Here is an 18,414-nt window from a genome sequence, read left to right as displayed (position 1 = left end):
CCAAGTTTTCTTTGGCCACTCTCCAACATGGAGAGAAGGCAAAGTAAGAATGGTTTATTTAGCATGAGTTCCCAGAAAGTCAAGAAGGATGTCTTTAATAAAGAAATGTCAGAGCAGAAGAAGCAAAAGTATTGGAGCAATAAATATGCCAGGACACTACTACAAGGAGAATATACTAGCTTCTTACCACCATGGTCTACCCTGCAATATTACTATTCACTAGAATTTATCGGGCTGCCAGGCTTAATACGACTTTGTCTTAAGAAAAGTACCATTTGCGCCTTCTTTTTAAGGCACAGGTAGTCAGGACATCAATTTTATCTCATATTTGAAATGTGGCAACAGCACTGAGGCCCGAAGCATCATACTAGGGCCTTGGTACAATACTGATTGAGAGCGAACAATGCCACCTACCAAGTCATCAGCATCATTTTGTGTAGCACCTGCAACGTACTGACCGCTCCAACGTTTCCTAGGCTTGGTCTACACTAGCAACTCATGTCAGCAGCACTACGTCACTCAGGGGTATGCAAAATCCACACCCCGGAGCGACTCAGTTATACTGACCTAAACTCCTGGTGTAGACACCACTATGTTGATGGGAGGGCTTTTCCCAGCAACATAGCTACTACCTCTTGGGGAGGTGGGTTAACTGCACTGACGGGAGAAGCGCTTCTGTCAGCAAGGGAAGTGTCTTCACTGAAGCGCTACGGCAGTACAGCTGCACCCTGTGCCGCTGCAGCCTTTTAAATATAGCCATGCCCTTAAACTACACTTGCAGATGCAGAGTGCTGTGAGTTAAACCCGCCTTCCGAGAGCGCAGGAGGGAAAGCGCTGCAGTCCGTCTACACTGACGGGAACAAGCGCACTGGCGTGGCCACCTTTGCGGCATTTGCAGTGGCATTTGGGAGCGGTGCATTATGGGCAGCTATCCCACAGAGCCCCTCTTCCCATTCTGGCACTGTGGCTTGTGGGAAGGGGGCAGAGGGTGCGGGGCATTCTGGGTCCTGTCCCAATGCCTTGTGATGCATCGGTTCGCATCCCAGCAATCCCTGTGCTTCCATCCACATTTGGTGCCATCTTTCAACATTTTTTGTACTGCGCGCTCTGTCTTTCCTTTCCGTCTGTGGGAATGGAGCCCAAACTGCTGAGGAGTATGCTGACGAGTCTCATTTGGCAGTCAAGTTATTCCTTTTGATCCAAAGTGACAGTGAGGGCTCCGACGATATCGACTCGAGTAACGCCTATGACACAAGTTTGCTTGTGGCATTCACGGAGGTGCTGACCACAGTGGAACACCGCTTTTGGGCTCGGGAAACAAGCACTGAGTGGTGGGATCACATCGTCATGCACATCTGGGATAACGAGCAGTGGCTGCAGAACTTTCAGATGAGAAAAGCCACTTTCATGGGACTGTGTGAGGAGCTCACCCCGACCCTGCGGCGCAAGGCCATGAGGTTGAGAGCTGCCCTGATGGTGGAGAAGCGGGTGGCTATTGCAATCTGGAAGCTGGCAACTCCAGACAGCTACCGATCGGTCACTAAACAGTTCGGAGTGGGGAAGTCGACCGTTGGAATCATGTTGATGCAAGTTTGCCGGGCATGAATGCTGCATTACTTCATGCAACATGTCTTCCTTGTGTCTACGTGGCCTCTTTCTGATTCTTTGGAGTCTGTCGGCCGGTGATAACACAGACGGATGAGATCTCAAGGTTGTATCTGTAAAGGCAAAATGCAACACTTAACAGAGGCAGCATTGTTCACGCCAGACAGATCAATGATTCCCCACACTTAAGGGCAAGCACAGTCTACCCAATAATATAATTTGCCTGTCCCAAAGCGAGCGCACATAGCCCACGGGAGCCCCAAAATGGTGATTAAGCACAGGGTCAAGCATGACTGATTGTTCCACGGCTGTACTGTCCTCTGGGTTTCTGTGCCTTGGGGAGAGCCAACAGTGGCAGGGGGCCCCTATACTGAACACTGTCCCCACATTTTCCACAGGAGTTCGTCCTGGAAGATAGCTCGCTGCTGAGGATGACCTGGGAAGCAAGAGAGGGTCTTCTACTGCAATGCGGCTTCCGCCCTGGCCCATATGCAGCTTGCCTGTGTGCGGCAGTGGTCCCCCCGCCCCTCATGGCACAGTGGCGCAGACAAGTTAGGCTTACTGGGACAAGGACCATGGTGGCTCTCCTGAGAAACCTGCGCAAGCGCATTGCCCAAGTTCTGGATGAGACCTTTGAAGAGATCACTGAGGCCGATTACCGCGATATGAGAGAGCACATAGACGCCCTATTCTGCATCTAGGCATGCATGCAGCCCTAACCCTCCTCGCCCCAAGAGCCCACACCGAATAACTTCCTTCCCAAAATAAAAGCTGCTTACCGGAAACCTCCTCTGGTGTTTGTCCTTCCCCAAGCACCGGCCTCCATGACTTGCTACCTTCATTCTGGCTTGAGAACAGCTCCTGGCTGCATGCATATAGGGATTCTGGGATGTCTTCCTCCACCTCAGCACCCTTGCTCCCACTTTGCTCCTCCTCCTGCCTTGTTGAACTGGCCTGTGAAGGGTACTAGGAGTGGAGATGGGGTTGCCCCCCCCCAAGTATCACATCCAGCTCTTTGTAGAAATGGCAGGTCATGGGGGCAGCACTGGAGCAGCTGTTTGCCTTGTGGGCTTTGCGGAAGGCATTCCACAGCTCCTTCACTTTAACCCTGCACTGCACTGCATCCCGGTTATGGCCCCTTTCCATCATGTCCCTTGATATCTGCCTGAAGGTATCGTAATTCCTACTGCTGGAGTGCAGCTGGGACTGGACAGCTTCCTCCCCCCAGACACTGATGAGGTCCAGCACCTCGTCATTGCTCCATACTGGGGATCGTGTGGCGGCATGGTCACCTGGAAAGATGCGCTGAGAGCATTCCACGTCTGGCTGAGCAAACATGAAGGGGAATTTCAAAATTCCCAGAGAATTTAAAGGGTGGGTCTGATGGTTGGTCACCTGAGGGCAGGGCAGTAGAGTTCAAAGTGATGACCAGAGTGGCTAGAACAGGCATTGTGGGACACTTCTGGAGGCCGATCAGAGTGCATTAATAGACCAGGGCATCCACAATGGCGCCTCAGCGCTGCAGCGGAGGCGCATCAACCGTTATTCCACTCGCCGAGGTGGAGGTACCAGGAGCAGACCAGCCGCGGAGTCAGAGCGCTCTACGTGCCTTGCCAGTGTGGACGGGTAGTGAGCTAGTGCGCCCAGGGCTCCTTTAATGAGCTGTAACTCGCAAGTGTAGCCAAGCCCCAAGAGATTGAATGATAACACAGTTGAAGTTGATAAGGGGCTTCTGTACACAGAGACATTCAGGGAAGTTAATCTGCATTAACTAAAGGTGTAAATTAAAAGTGGATTAGTTACATTGCATTACGCCCCTGTGAAGACACTCTCATTCACAATTAAAATAACCTTAATTCAGTTTAGTTTGATTCAGTTGGGCATTGAATTTCACTAAACTGAATTAAGGTCACTTTAATTCTTAATGAGAGTGTTCACACAGAGTTTAATCCAGTGTATCAAATATACTTTAAAACTCACACAACTTTAGTTTATTCGAATCAGCTTTCCTCAATGTCTTCCTGTTGATAAACCCATTCATACACATGTTTGCATCATGCTTGACCAAGTTACTAGAAGAGTGTTTACATAGTTTTGCCCTGAAATTGAACCGCTACAAGCATAGAAACTTAGAGTGATATTTTTTTAACTAGCTGCGGTGCAAATTAATTGTTGACAAGAACCGAGCAAGTCATTTCTCACCATTTTAACTATAAGCACATAGACAAAACCTTGGGTACATAGTAATATTTAGGAACCAGACAAGTAGCTTGGGCTACTGAATGCAACCTCGCCTATCTGGTAAATGGCCTTCGATAGTCTGTATTTCACTATCACCAGTGATTGTCTTAGTTTTCAGTGAAGGGTAGCTGACATTTTCTAAACCTGGAGGCTTGTGAGCTGTAACCTCACTTATAAAACATATCTGACTGCTCCCACTCGTCTTATCCCCCCCTCACTTCAATAACAACATGATTTTAGTGGCCAGTATCTCAAAGACTGCAAGAAACAAGGCTGGGCACCATCTGAATGCTCATAATCCTATCGTTCAATGGTAAAGCATCAATTATTAATGCTTGTATCTTGTGAGTATAATGGCTGCTAATATCATATTATAACTGAAGTGAAAGTAAAGAAGAACTGGATTTTAAAGCATGGGTGTTGTGTAACTGATTCCCCCCTCCCCCGCCTATTATTTTGGTTGCCATTGTATAGTAGTTACATAAAACCTCTCAGTTTCACAGAACATATAGAAATATTATTATTAATCCTGTGGCTGCTGTTTCCTTCTGCCTTCAAAGTCTGAGAACTTGTCTACACTAACATTTCGTTCATGGCAAGCTGGGGTGTGAATCTTGCCCGCTACGGTCTAACTGTTCATGTGCACCCCATGCATTAACAGTCCTGCTAATGCACGTTGGTCTAGGCCTGTTTCCAAGAGAGCTAGATCAAAACACTGTACTGTGTATCAGCAGGGTGCCCCTGGCAGGCTAGTGAGGGTAGATTCACTCCCAGCTTGCTGCGGTCTAATTCTTTGTGTAGACAAGACCTGAGACACCAATTGAAACCCAGGCTGCTACTGACATCATAAGGATTTCCTCTTCCCAGATACAAGGGGAGCTATAGCAAGCCCACAGCATTTCTGACTCTATGGGACAAAATTGCTTGATTGGCATGCTCCATTATATCGAGAGCACAGGTCTAAGCTTGAAAGGCATAAAAAAGACCACGGGTCAAAGTGTGGCTGGCCATTCATGGGTGAGGGAGAAGTAAAGGGGTCTGCTAGTGTACCTAGGCAAGAGAGAGCCATTATTTGGAGGGGGTTGAACAGCCTGAAGCTCTAGCAGCCCCAAGAGGTGTTTTTGGGTTAAGCAAAGGTGGCTCCATGGTCTCTCCTCTTCTGCACGTTGGACACTGTCAGGGGGGTGCTGGCTATACTTTATTAAAGATGCATCAGAAGCTGCAGCCCTGCACCTTCCTCCATGCCCCAGAAGGTATTATGCCTTGCTTTGTCATAACAACCTCTTCACAGCAGTCAGGCAGCCTTCCTCTTACCCATCACCCTGAGCAGCGCTGTCTCTTGACCATTTCTAAAAGGGCTGGAACTAGTCTTATTCTGACCCCGGCTCTTTCAGCTACACTCCTAAAATCACTGGGGAGCTCACAACGCCCCTGTGCAGTAGGTAAATGGTGAATACTGCGGAAATCCCTTCACCTACAACAGCAGAAGTCTGATGTTGTAAGCACAACACTGAAACCTCAGTACACGATCAAGCCAAAGGAGGAACTTGGCTGTCAGAAGGATCTTGTTCCTATAAATAAATACAAGGAAAGTGAACGAAACAGAAAACGAGTCTAAGTAGATTTCTTTTTGTTGAATAGTTTCTCTGTCCCAGTTTTTTCCCATGTGAAAGACCTTTTTGTGTAATGCAATGGTTGGATGACAATTATTGTAAACTGTAAATCTGCTTATCCCTCTGAACTGAGTTGTCTCAATGTGCATATAATAATCTAATTTATCTTTAATACAGCAATACCGTGTGACAAAGGGGAATTATCTTCCATTTTCTGATTGCCCTTGAATATTGTCCTGAATCTGCAGCGCTACTGATGAGATAAAGATGAATAAGGTTGAGTGTCTGTGCATTGATTTGTAGGTTCTGGGACTGTCACCAGCGTGGCTCCAGTCGTGCCCCAGGGATCGAGAGCAATCAACAAAACCATGGCTGAGACCAAGCTGAAACGCATGAGGGAGTAAGTAGCTCATATCTTCTATGAAAGCAATACTTGGACCAAGTTGAAATGCATGAGGGAGTAAGTAGCATATATATCTATGAAAGCAATACTTAGACCAAGTTGACAGTTTTGAACGACGACAGGATATGGTTGGGAGTGGGGAGAAGAGATTAGAAAAGAGAGATTGTGAAATGGATCCCAGAATGTTCATTACAACGGAACGCTCGTCTGCACCAGTTGAGGGAAAGCTTAACCGTTGCTTCTGAACGGTTCCCCTGTAATCGGCACAATCCCTGTTAGCCTTTCCAGGAGCATACTGTGTCTTCATAGCTTTCTGTGTTGTTCTGAACTTCCCCTTTTTTATCATCTCAACACAAACCCCATAAATCAGCGGCAGACGTTCATGTTGTTGTGTTCTTTCCCTTACTTGCCCTTTGGCCTTTATTCCGTCATTCCTGCAATGGGTTTTTTCCGATGGTCTTGTACCGGTTAAATAAGGATAGTAGTGCTGTAAGCTGGGATTTTCAAAGAAGACTAAGGAAGATAGGCATCAAACTCCCATTGAAACTCCATTAGGCTCCTTTGAAAATGGCTCCTTTGAAAATCTCAGCTGTAATAAATAATTATTTCACTTCCTTAATAGAACAGAGATCTGTAGCTTCCCTTCTAATTATATATATTAATACAGCTCATGCCTATTACAGTAATTACAGAGTATTATTATAGTAACTATGTCAGGTTTACTGTACTTCTAGCTAGATAGTGACCTATTAGTTATGATGCTCTATCAGAACTGAAGTACAGTGTTACAACATTTCCGCTGATCTTAAATTGTGAGTCCTTCCAGACAAGGACACTGTTTTCCTGTGTGTGCGGACAGTGCCTAGCACATTCCGGGTATTACCAAAATACAAACAATAAACACAAATTATTAGCAATAGTAATTTAATTGAAACCTCTACAGAAAAAAAAACAACATTATAGCACTGATGCACTGCTCAAAACACTCTGCTACACTAAAATGCCCAGTAGAGATGGGCCCAAGAGAAGTAGCTACCAAATATCTGTCTTACTGATGGTCACCCTGAACCAGCTGAGGCTATTCCATTTTACAGAAGTCTTAAATGTACCATCTCCCTAGGATTTTACTTCCTGGATTGGCCATAGCACTGAGGTCACGCAGCGTTGGCCAATCTGATTCTTGTCAGTACCACTTTCATGGAGAGCACTTTTGAAAGAGACACTGTGCGTCATATGCCCAGTGGTTCAGAGGTGAGTTTGGTTACACAAAATACCCAATAACCTTGCAGCTTTCACCCTGCAGGCAAATGGAGTTACAGGATAAATCTGCACCATTCAAGACATCTTTATATGTCTTTAGACGTCTTTCATTTCCAGCTGAAAAAAATAGAGCTCTGCCAAATTACTCTCTGTGCAGGACACCAGACAAAACTTACAGCTTGTAGACCAGGTTTTCATTATCTGTGCTGCTTGCTGGGGTCAGCTTTTGGACCATGGTCTTGCTAAGCTATTTAAAAATAAAGTTGCATTTTCCAACAAAAAATGTTTGTCAGTTTCCATGGGCTGCTGAGCCAGGCCATGTGTAATGTAAATTATTTCTTGGCACCCAGAAACTTGTAGGATGGGCTCCTTATGTAAGTTAAAAATCGTGACAGAAATGTTAAGAGAGTGCTAGGCTATACTAGCTTGAAAACATGTCCCAGAAATATTTTAATAAACACACACATTTTGGTGAAAACCCTGGTTTAACATGTTGAGAATGATGGGTTGGTTTTTTTTTTACACTGTGGTCCCTTTATGCTTTTTTAATTTTTTGTAAACTAAAATCAGAACTTATTTTTGTAAGTCAAAGTAACCACTTAATTATGTAAGCATGCACAGAATTTGTCTGTGGTTAGAGCGCTCTAGGGCCCTTTGTCCATCGTATGCTGTGCACCATGCCACGGTCCGAACATGCAAAGGTGAGACAGTATGTTAATTGCAAGAAAATGGGGCTGGAAGTTGAGGTGGAAGAAAAAAGCTGATAAGCAGCACATATGCAAACACACACCCCCGGGGATCACAGCAACCTCCCGTGTGTGAACAATGCATGCTTAGAGTACTGTCGTGGGGGCATACAAAGCAGGGTGGGTGAATAGGGGTGTGTGTCTGGCCAGAAGGGGACCATCAAGTATCAGTTGTTCTGTGCTCCCCTAAAAAAACCCAGCATATAATGCATTGCAAATCTGTGCAAGTCAATGCTGCTTAGAGCAAGATTAATATTATTCAGAGTTGTGTTGTTCAGTTTCAGTCAGAAAATTGCAACTCTACAAACCTTACTGTAGGGCCTTCCAGTTGACAGGCTCCAATAAAAGAGAGAGATCGTATATTTTGCTATCATAAAATCTCAGTCGCTCAAGAGTCCTCTTTGGGACATAGAAGGTAAGATCAATAAGGATGGAATGGAAGTGCGGTGGAATCCTTGTAACTGGTACATTTTTATGGAACCAGAAGCATGCCAATTAATGATTGTTCCCATTATCTACTTTGTGCTGAGAGATACTCTTTTATTTTATGACGTGCTTTAAAGGTAAGCATTGTACACGACAAACACTACAAATTACATTAATGAAAGAAACGCATTTAGTCAACAGAGGGTGAAACAGCAAAAAGCGTGTGGTAGCAAATGTTAATTGACATCTGTAAATAATGTGAATGGGGTTGCAGACAACAGCAGGCAGGACAGTCAGTCAAATAGATTTCATGTATTCATTGTTTGGAGTCATTACTAAGTATTTCTGTGACTCCGTTCCCTGGCAGTGCATAGACATGCAGTTTATCAGGGTACTAATATAAGCAGATTCAGCTCTATCGGTGCACAGGGATTTTTGTAGTGTATTCATAATTAGAGGATGTCAGGAGATGGTGCTAAAAGAACATCTTACAGGAATGTAGAATGAGGTCATTGAGCTTTTTGAATATAATAACTCAGATACCCAGCTGCAGTTTGCCATATTTAGGGAAACTAATTTCCTTCTCTGAGTGATTGGCTACATGGATTCAACTCATGGTGCGCATGCATCCCAGACACTTAAGATTAAGATCTTTTGGTCAGCAGTGTCTGAGGCCACACCTGCACCCTCAATGGTCTTGCATCACCCCTCGAAAGGACTCGAAGGACAGAGTGGAGCTAACTGTTCCTTAGTACATTCTTACCGCCATGGCAATGAGACAGAACAGAGAGAGCCGTGTCACTGTATCTTGCACTTGTGCTCATTAAAATGAATTTGTTGGTATATAGTCACCCTAGCAGTGTTGTTCGTAGTTAGTTAGGATAATAGTTTTATTAGGTTTTACTTTAAGTGAACTTTTTTCCTAATGTTTGTTTACCTGGAAGCGGGTGGGCAGCTTCATGGTTCAATGAAAATCTCCTGGGTCTCAGTGTTGTTCATCTTGTAAGGCAGCTGTACCCCTCACTGATGGACACTCAAAATGTTTGTTTGGTATCAGTGAGGGGCATATTGCTGAGAAAGGTTCTGTTTGTCATTCATTCTTCAAACAAACTTTATTAGTGAAGGATTCTTTTTTAAAATTTATTTATTTATTTTTGGACAAATCAATGAGACCTGCTTCAGATCCAGGCTAACAAACCCCTTCTGGCTCTGAGTAATCCGCCACTGAAAATGCCCCAGCAGGCACCTGCTCTGGGCTAACCTCCAGGGCTTCTGCTTCCTCACTAAAGCATTCCTCAGATGCTCCTCCTATCAAGTCTTTGGCTTATCTTCACTACCGGGGTAAATCAACCTAAGTTACGCTACTCCAGCTACATGAATAACGTAGCTGAAGTCGACGTAGCTTATGGCGATTTACCCCGGTGTCTTCACTGCGCTGCAGTGACGGGAGACGCCCTCCGGTCGACTTACCTTACTCCTCTCAGAGAGGTGGAGTACCGGGGTCGACCAGAAAGTGCTCTGCCATCAATTTAGTGGGTCTTCACTAGACCTGCTAAATCGACATCTGCTGCATCGATTGTAACAGTCCCACGTAGTGAAGATAAGCCCTTCCTCTGCAGCCAAAAGTAATAGGAGGCAGCACTGTTCCTCTAAGGAGCACAGGTAGAGCAGTCCCTAGGGTACAGCAAATCAGGGTGACCTCCCCAGGCCCCACACTTTTGGGGGCCCCGTGCTTCGTGAGGAGGCAGGGAGGTGAGGCGGGGGGCGGGCAGGCAGGGGGGCAATTGAAATGCCATCATCCCCCTCCCCCCAGTGCCTGCTGGTGGGCCCTGCCAATCAGCGCCTCCTCCTCCCTCCCAGCACCTTCTGCCGATCATCTGTTTTGCTGCAATTGGAGGTGCTGGGTGGGGGGAGAGGAGCGAGGGCACAGCATGCTCAGGGGAAGGGGCAGAACTGGGCGGGGAAGAAGCGGGGTGGGGGCAGGAAGAGGCAGAATGGGGGCAGAGCAGGGGTGGGGAGAGGTGGAGTGGGGGTGGGTCCTGGGCAGAGCTGGCGGGGAGCACTCCCTGGCAGATAGAAACTTGGCGCCTATGTCCTGGGCCCTGAGCACAGGTGCAGGTCTCCATCCCAGGGATCTAGCTAAAAAAGAGGAAAACATCTCCTCTTCCCACTTTAAATGAAGGTAACTCAAGGCCTGACTTAGGCCCCTCTGGCACCCATAGTGATGCCAATCCCATGCTTCAGTACCATCTAAAATCAGTCACAAGCTGCCTTTGGTACAGAGTCTGGACTGCCACCGTGTTCTCAGTGCTGGCAGTGGGATGCCAATTCCTTTGGTATTGACCACGTCGGCACCTTTTCCAATTTGTTACTCTTGATACTCAGAAGTTTATAGCACTGGGCGGTTTAACTGTTTCAGCCCTGCTGGAGTCCCCTTTATTGTTTTTCACAGTGAAGATATCTTCAGTGGGGGTGGAGGTGAAGGGGGAGCAATCAACAAAGTCTTTAGTTGTGTGATGTTCCACAATAGTTCATCTGGTGTTGAGACATGCAAGAGAATTCCTCCCAACAGCTGAATTTGCAACTCAAAGCAGAAGAGGGAAGAACAAAAAGTCCTAGAAAGGAGGAACTGTATCTTCTATGCTGGTTGGACTCTGAGGGGGCAAGGATTACTAAGCATAAGCAAAAGATCCCCAGTGCTTGCCAGGGTTAGCCCTAAAGGACACCTAGAACTTGCTTACTATAGAAGCTTCTATTAGTTTTGGAAAATTAAAATTGGAACTCATTTGTGTGTATGTCTTTACTTGCTTTAACCTTGTAAATGGCTCTCATTTCCTTTTCCTAGTTAATACATCTTTAGATAGTTTACTATAGGATTGGCTACAAGTGTTGTCCTTCGCATGAGATCTAAGGTGCAATTGACCTGGGATAAGTGACTGGTCCTTTGGGACTGGGAATAACTTGAATATTATTGTGATTTTTGATGTAAGGGACCATCTGTCACATAGGCAAGCTTACCTGAGTGGCAACACAGACTGGAGTACCCAAGAGGACTGTCTGTGACTCCATGTTAAGGCTGTTATAGTGCTTGAGGAGTTTACACTTGATACTTGGTTGCTGAAATCTAATAATAGAACACACAATCCATTTGGATTTTGTGCCCCGCTTCTTAACAGTTTGCCCTGAGGTTGGTACCCATGCTCTTGAACTACTACAGGACAGCTTGACAATCAGCCATGCCAAAGACCCTCCAAACTGCCTAGAGACAAACAGAAGTTTCATTGGAGAAGGCCGCCTTCTTCTTCTACTGCGGCTTCAATGAGACAGACACCAGCTTCAAAACAGTTTGGTGGTTGTGCTGAGAGTTGTTGGGAATGCCATTAGGAGATCAGTTGATTTATTTTGAGGGAGTTGGAACAGCATTACCACTGAGCAGAGGGTCCTTGAGAACACTGAAACAGGCTATTCAATTCAGTTTCAGGCAATTCCTACTCACCACCTACATTTCCCATCCGTTTTCAGGGACTATCTTCTTGAGAGACTGTTGCAACAAAAGGTGGAATCCCTCCACACTCTTCGAGCAATAGAAGAAGTTCCTCATCTGGTCAGTGGGAAGGGGTTTTATTTCCTTTACTTTCCAAAGAGAATAGGATGCTGGTGCCCTGTTCTGGACAGCAGAGAATTCAACACCATTGTTCACAGTTCAAGTTCGGAATGGTGAGCCTGGCATCAGTAATCCCTATTTTAGATCCTGAAGACTGGCTTGCAGCTCTCCACCTCCAGGATGCATATTTCAATGTATCAATCCATCCTACTCACAGAAGATACTTAAGATGTGCAGAGGGGACTTCACACGCCCTGTCCAGAGTACTGTCAACAGCCCCAAGAGTTTTCACAAAAGGTCTGGTTGTCATAGCAGCACATTTTAGGAAACAAGGCATTCTAGTTTGTCTCTTGATGACTGGCTGATTTGGGGACGCTCTCCTCAGCAAGTCACAGGCAGCATACATTGGCACTCCAGCTCTTCACCACTCCAGGGCTCCCAATCAACAAAGAGAAATCATCACTCCTGCTGATGCAAAAAATAGACTTTGTAGGAGCACTTCCGGACTCTACAATGGCAAGGAGCATATTTACCTTGAAGCAGGTTTGCCCCATTGTCAGACCTCATAAATCAGTTAGCCAAACCCATTGACAATGGTCAGGACTTGTCTAGGAATGTTAGGCTGCATGACCTTGTGCCTGTGTGGGGCTCAGTAGGTTAGACTTCACCATAATTGTTGTTTTGTTTTTGTTTTTGTTTTTTTTGTGGGTTTTTTTTTGAAAGGGTGGTTGAAGTCCACTCAAGCAGACATGACATAGACATGGCAGTTCAAATACCTCAAGAAGTCCTATTATTATTAAATTGGTGAAATTTGCAAGGTTGTTCTGTTTTCTCCACCTCTACCAACAAAGATTTTGCCCAAAGTCCTCTCAGAGTTTCATCTGAACCAAAGGATATATTTACCATTTCTCCTCCTAAGCAATATTCTACCCAAGTGTGTGTGGGAGGGGGGAGTCTAGGCGTCACACTTTAGATGTCCCTAGAATCCTGTCTTTTTATCTGAACAGAACTAAACCCTTTAGAGTCTCAATAAACTTATTTCTTGTTTTTGCTGAAAGAATGAAGGGACAAGCTACATCATCTCAAAGACTGTCCAAATGGATTTCAGATTGGTACCCGTGTAGCTAGACTAGAATCCTCTGCCCAGGCGAGAGCCCACTCTGTCAGAGCACAAGCAGCTTCTGCAGCATTGTTCCCATTGTTGAAATTTGTAAAGCAGCGATCTGAGGTTCAGTACATACGTTTACTAAATTATTTTCTTTGGTCCCGGCATCTAGATCTGAAGCCTGCTTTGGCAGACGCCGAGCACCAGCCCCTTACATGAGGGCACCTCTTGTGAGTCGCCAAGAGTGGAATACATAAGGACAATCATTCAAAGAAGGATCAGTAACTTTACAGTAACTATTGTTCTCTGAGATGTGTTCTCTCTCTGTGTTCCACAGCCCGCCCTCCTTCCCCACTACTGCTGAGTCTGATAGCACCTGCTTTCTCTGTTGGCAAAGGATCTGAGGGCCAGTTGGTCCTGGTCTGCTCTCTGCTGGGTGGCTGTAAGGGCACTCAGGGCATAGGCATGGCCCCACTGGACACCGCTGGCCAAAAGATTCTGATCTGGAGTGCATGAGCTGTATGTGCACCAAGAGTGGAACCCATTTGGGCAACACATCTCGAAGAACCGCAGTTAGCATAAAGTGCGTAACTGTTCTTTGTTTCGTTTTGAAAAAGATAGGTGATGTGTGCAACCATGTATCTGGAAGGTTTCTGGGGATATTCTTAAGTGCTTCCCAAGATGTGGTGCAATTATAATAACCAACAGAAAGTTAAGAGGGTTATTCAAGACCAGGATAGGAGGTGACTGGATCACTTTCTATATATGCATCCACAGAGAAGATTTTTTTGATAGGAAAGGTCTCTCTTATGTATCAGACAAAGTGGCTAGAAGCTGAAGCTAGACAAATTCAGACATACTCTTAATAGTGGTGGTAACTAACCATTGGAATGACTTACCTAGGGATGTGGTGGAGTCTCTGTTATGGTATCTTTGCATCAAGACTGGGTATCTATCTAAAAGATATGCTCTAGGTCAACCAGAAGTTATGGGCTTGATGCAGGAGTTACCAGGGTTCTAAAGTGGGGGCGGGCAAACTTTTTGGCCTGAGGGCCACATTGGGTTTCCAAAATTGTATGGAGGGCGGGTTAGGGGAGGCTGTGCCTCCCCAAACAGGCAGGCATGGCCTGACCCCTGACCCCATCAGACCCTCCCCTGCTTCTCGCCCCCTGACAGCCCCCCCCAGGACTCCTACCCCATCCAACCCCCTTGTTCCTTGTCCCCTAACAGCCGCCTCGCATCCACTACGCCCTGCTCCCTGACCGCCCCCGGACCTCCCACCCCGGGCTGCTTCCTGATTGGCCCCGGGACCTCTGCCCCCATTCAACCTCTCTGTTTCCTGCCCTCTGACTGCCCTGACCCCTATCCACACCCCTTTGCCCTTACCACCACCCCGGACTTCCCTGCTCTCTATCCAACCCCGCCGCTCCCTGCCCCCTTACCGCGCTGCCTGGAGCACCGGTGGCTGGCAGCGCTATGGCCGCGCAGCACAGAGCACCGGGTCAGGCCGGGCTCTGCAGCTGCGCTGCCCCAGGAGCTCATAGCCCGGCCACCCAGAGCATTGAACCAGCAACGCAGTGAGCTGAGGCTGCGGGGGAGGAGGAACAGCAGGGGAGGGGCCGGGGACTAGCCTCCGGGGCCAGGAGCTCAGGGGCCAGGCAGGAGAGTCCCGCAGGCCAGATGTGGCCTGCGGGCCATAGTTTGCCCACCTCTGGTCTAAAGCCTGCATAATACAAGTCAGTCTGGATGATCAAAATTGGTTTTTTCTAGCCTTAAAATCTATGAACATCCCGTCTTTCTAAGCGGAGGGTAAAGTCTTTAAATCCTAATCTTGTACTTGACTAATCTGGAGCATTAAGGCCAAAAGCAATTTTAAAGCTATGGTGCTGGTGCCTAATGGGGGACAAAGCAGTGGAGATCCCATGCAGAAGAATTGTAACCCCCACTGCACCCCGAAGAAGATCTCCATACAAGGGTTCATGTCTCATTGTGGAAGGGAGTAATGTAGGTGGACAAGGAACAAGACAGCCATTGGCAGCAAAGGCCTTTTGTGGGGAGGTGAGGTGAAATTGGTCACATTCACTATTCCAACTCTTAAAGTGTTGTAGCATTTGCAGCCCATCTCTGGCAAAGAGCAAGGATTTTGTTCCCCGCAAGCCTTCCCAGTATTATATGCAGGACTCTCTTCCTTGGACTTTGCTTGCAGGATTGGGATTTGGGCCTTATTGAATATGGCTGGTTTTAGAATAACAGAATATATACAAAATAGAATGCATATCTTTTTCTTTTGATCCTGAAAATATCAAAAGGAATAAAAACATTAAAAGGGAGAAAGGGCTATCAATGCAGAGTGTTTCATGCTCCTTTACAAAGGTATCCATGAACGCATACAGTGAGTCCGTTGAATAGAAGTGCAGGTGAGAATTCAATAAAATGTATATGGCTAAAAAGAGAGGGCTCTTATCCCCCAAATTTTAAGTAAATTAAGATCCTAGAGCACAGCAGTAAATGCCTCTTATTCAGTTCCCAAAGTCTTGCACACAGCAGCATATCAGGATCAGGCAAAAGACTTCATTATCACCTGCTGAGTGTAAGTAAAATTGCCTTTCAGGCACTGCAGAGAAAGGCACTTGGTGATATTTTTGTTCTGGGCTTGTGATCGCTCCTAGCACTGTTGGTTTAGATTCATGAATAGTAAGTGTATGTGCTGTTTGTGCTTGTGATGTTGGCATTGAATGTGTTTGTTTCTCTTGAAAATTCAGAAAGAAAGGTCAAGTGACGTCATCGAATGAGCTCCACGTGGTCTTTAAGATTAGCATCTCAGATTATGCCTACGCTAAGGCACAGGTTTTCTAAATTATTTGGGCATGTTTCCAAAGGATTGGGGTAAGGAGTCTAGTAGGTTTGTTGGATGGATTTTCAAAAGTGCTTGTCACTGTCCTAATGGTGCTGCCATTGGTATTGACGCTAAGGGGTCACTCCCAAGAGACTGGTTACAAGCTGAGTCATACACCAGACCCGGTGACAAGCCCCTATACAAGAAATACATCAAAATGCTTGATTAACTCCAGTTTTCTCTAGAAGGAAATGCATTACCAGTGACTGCCCCATTTCCGTTGAATACATGCAGAGCCACAAACAGAGCGACGGAAACAGAATTAACACACCTCAGGATTCACATTTCCAGTATAATTTTTATCCTCCTGCTGAACAGGAAAAGCAGTCTGTATTTTGAGTTTGAAATTGTCATCTTTGAAAATGTGAAGACTATACCTTCTGTGCACCCAAATAATGCAGAGGGATGCCTTTCATTTAGCTTGTTTTTCAGCTTTATGGCATCTGCCATTGTTATAAATAAGAACCTATAAATAATACCAGACATTTAGTTTGTGATTTTTTTATTTAGCAGGAAGCATCGGCAAATACTGGAAAAACTGAATGAGTTTAATAAGGGTTGGAACTGATCTGCAGTTTTAATTATTATACTGTGTTCAAAGTAACAGTAGTTCGAGGTGTTCTCATGTAAATGCACTTAATGAGCTACCCTTTCTGTCCACAAGCAGGCCAAGTTTCTGTCTTTTTTGTTTATGTGAATATGATGTTCCCAGATGGTTCCATACTGATAATTTTGGAATATGAAATCACACCTCCGTACCAAATACAAATCTGCTCCAGAGCCCAGTGCAATCAGTGGAAATACTCCCATTGAGTGGAGTTTTGGTCAGGCACATATGTGCTGTAGTACTTAAAGCATTCCTGAACTATTCCCCCAATATATATCACTCAGCTCTATAGCCTAAGTGACTTGGTCGTCCTTTTGCTAGTCCTCCGTACAAAGGATACCAGCACAATGGGTACTAATTAGCCCCCTTGATTGCTCTCTCAGGAGAGGTGCCAAAGAATAAACCCAAGTTCAGCAAAGCATTTAAGAATGTGCATAGCTTGATGCACAGGAGTAGTCCCCTTGTCTTGAGTCAGACTAGTCATGCTTAAAGTTACAGATATGCTTAAGTCCTTTGCTGAACCAGCCACTAAATGTGCACAGCGATCGAACTTGCACTCTCACTTGTAGGGACCGTTCTCGCAGGTCAGCCTTCTATCTGTAGACTGTCCTCAGGGCAATGCAGGGAAGCTTACATTGCTCCTCCTTTCTGAGCTATACCTGTGGATAAAGCGAGAACGTCACTTTATAGGGCTGTCACCAGAGGTGAAAGTGAGCCGGTAAGAGCTGGCGTGCCGTACTGGGACCGGCTTTCCCAGACAGCAGTTTAAATCCCTGGTGTAGCGGCAGTGGGGCTGCGGCGGGGATTTAAAGGGCCCTGGAGCTCCAGCAGTTGCTACCGCCCCGGTCCTTTAAATTCCTGCCTGAGCCCTGGGGTAGAGGCGGCGGTGCTCTGAAGGGGATTTAAATGGCCCCGGAGCTCCAGCCACCACTACCGCCCCGGGCCTTTAAATCCCCTCCGGAGCTCTGCTGCCAAAGCCCTGGGATAGCGGCGGCGGGGCTCCGGAGGGAATTTAAAGGGCCAGGGCGGTAGCAGCAGCTGGAGCCCCAGGGCCCTTTAAATGCCTGACGGAGCCCGGCCACCGCTACCCCAGGGCTCAGGCGGGGATTTAAAGGGCTCGGGGCTCCAGCGAAGCCCCAGGCCCTTTAAAACTCTGCCAGAGCCCCAGGGTAGCGGTGGCAGTCAGGAGCCCCCAGGGCTCCTCAGTGATTTAAATGGCCCGGGGCTCTGCTGCGGTAGTAGCAACTGGAGCCCTGGGCCCTTTAAATCGCCCCCGAGCCCCGGGGCTTCCAGCCACCTCCGCAGCTGATCGCTCGGGGGCGATTTAAAGGGCCCCGGGCTCCCAGCCGCCATGACCGCAGCTGGAGCCCTGGGCCCTTTAAATCAAGATTTAAAGGGCCGGGGGATTTAAGACCCTGCCTCTTCTGGTTAAGGCCACGCCTCTACCGGTTGAGGCCATGCTCCCTGCTCAGGACTCCAGCGTACCGGTAAGTTCTCTAACTTACTTTCACCCCGGCTATCACTTCCACACTTTTTGCCAGCACTAAATTCATGATGAGTAAATTTAAAATAAGTGAAGATGGCAGTCAGAGTAGGCAGAAGAGCACAAGATCTAGAGATCCTAGTGCAAAAAACCACTATTAAGCCTTGGTACGTTTTCTTGGGAAAATAAAATGAGCTAAATGAGTCCTGGGACTCTTAACAAGAAACACATTCTAACCTCTAAAAGAAGGCAATACACTTTTGTGTGTGTGTGTGTGTATATATATATATATATATATATATATATATAGAAACCTTGTTCAGATTTTTTAAATTTCTTAATTGAGCTAAGAGTTGTAGCCCCATGGTATATTTCACTATCTCTTGCTGCCGTGAATTGTTTGTTGTGACATTTATTGTTTATAG

The 18,414-nt window shown here is 46.3% G+C and overlaps 1 protein-coding gene across 7 annotated transcripts in view; it reads left to right on the top strand.

Annotated features, from left to right (window-relative positions):
* The window catches only part of NEK11 (NIMA related kinase 11), a 170,319-nt gene that overhangs the window by 135,694 nt on the left and 16,211 nt on the right, over positions 1–18,414 (top strand). For 4 of the 7 annotated variants that reach the window (XM_084620355.1, XM_084620359.1, XM_084620357.1 and 1 more), the window contains exons 15-16: positions 5,763–5,859; positions 11,817–12,602. In XM_084620355.1, the coding sequence (XP_084476481.1) occupies positions 5,763–5,859; positions 11,817–12,015 (296 nt within the window). In that variant the 3' untranslated portion in view covers positions 12,016–12,602. Of the gene's footprint in view, positions 1–5,762; positions 5,860–11,816; positions 12,603–18,414 lie in introns of those variants that run through there. The other 3 variants (XM_084620358.1, XM_084620356.1, XM_084620360.1) reach the window with 1 other exon arrangement.

This window comes from Lepidochelys olivacea (genome assembly GCF_965140295.1).
Source record: "Lepidochelys olivacea isolate rLepOli2 genome assembly, chromosome: 2".
NCBI classification, from domain to species: Eukaryota; Metazoa; Chordata; order Testudines; family Cheloniidae; genus Lepidochelys; species Lepidochelys olivacea.
The sequence above is the reverse complement of the archived record's forward strand: the minus strand, read 5'-3'. Positions and strand labels throughout refer to the sequence as shown.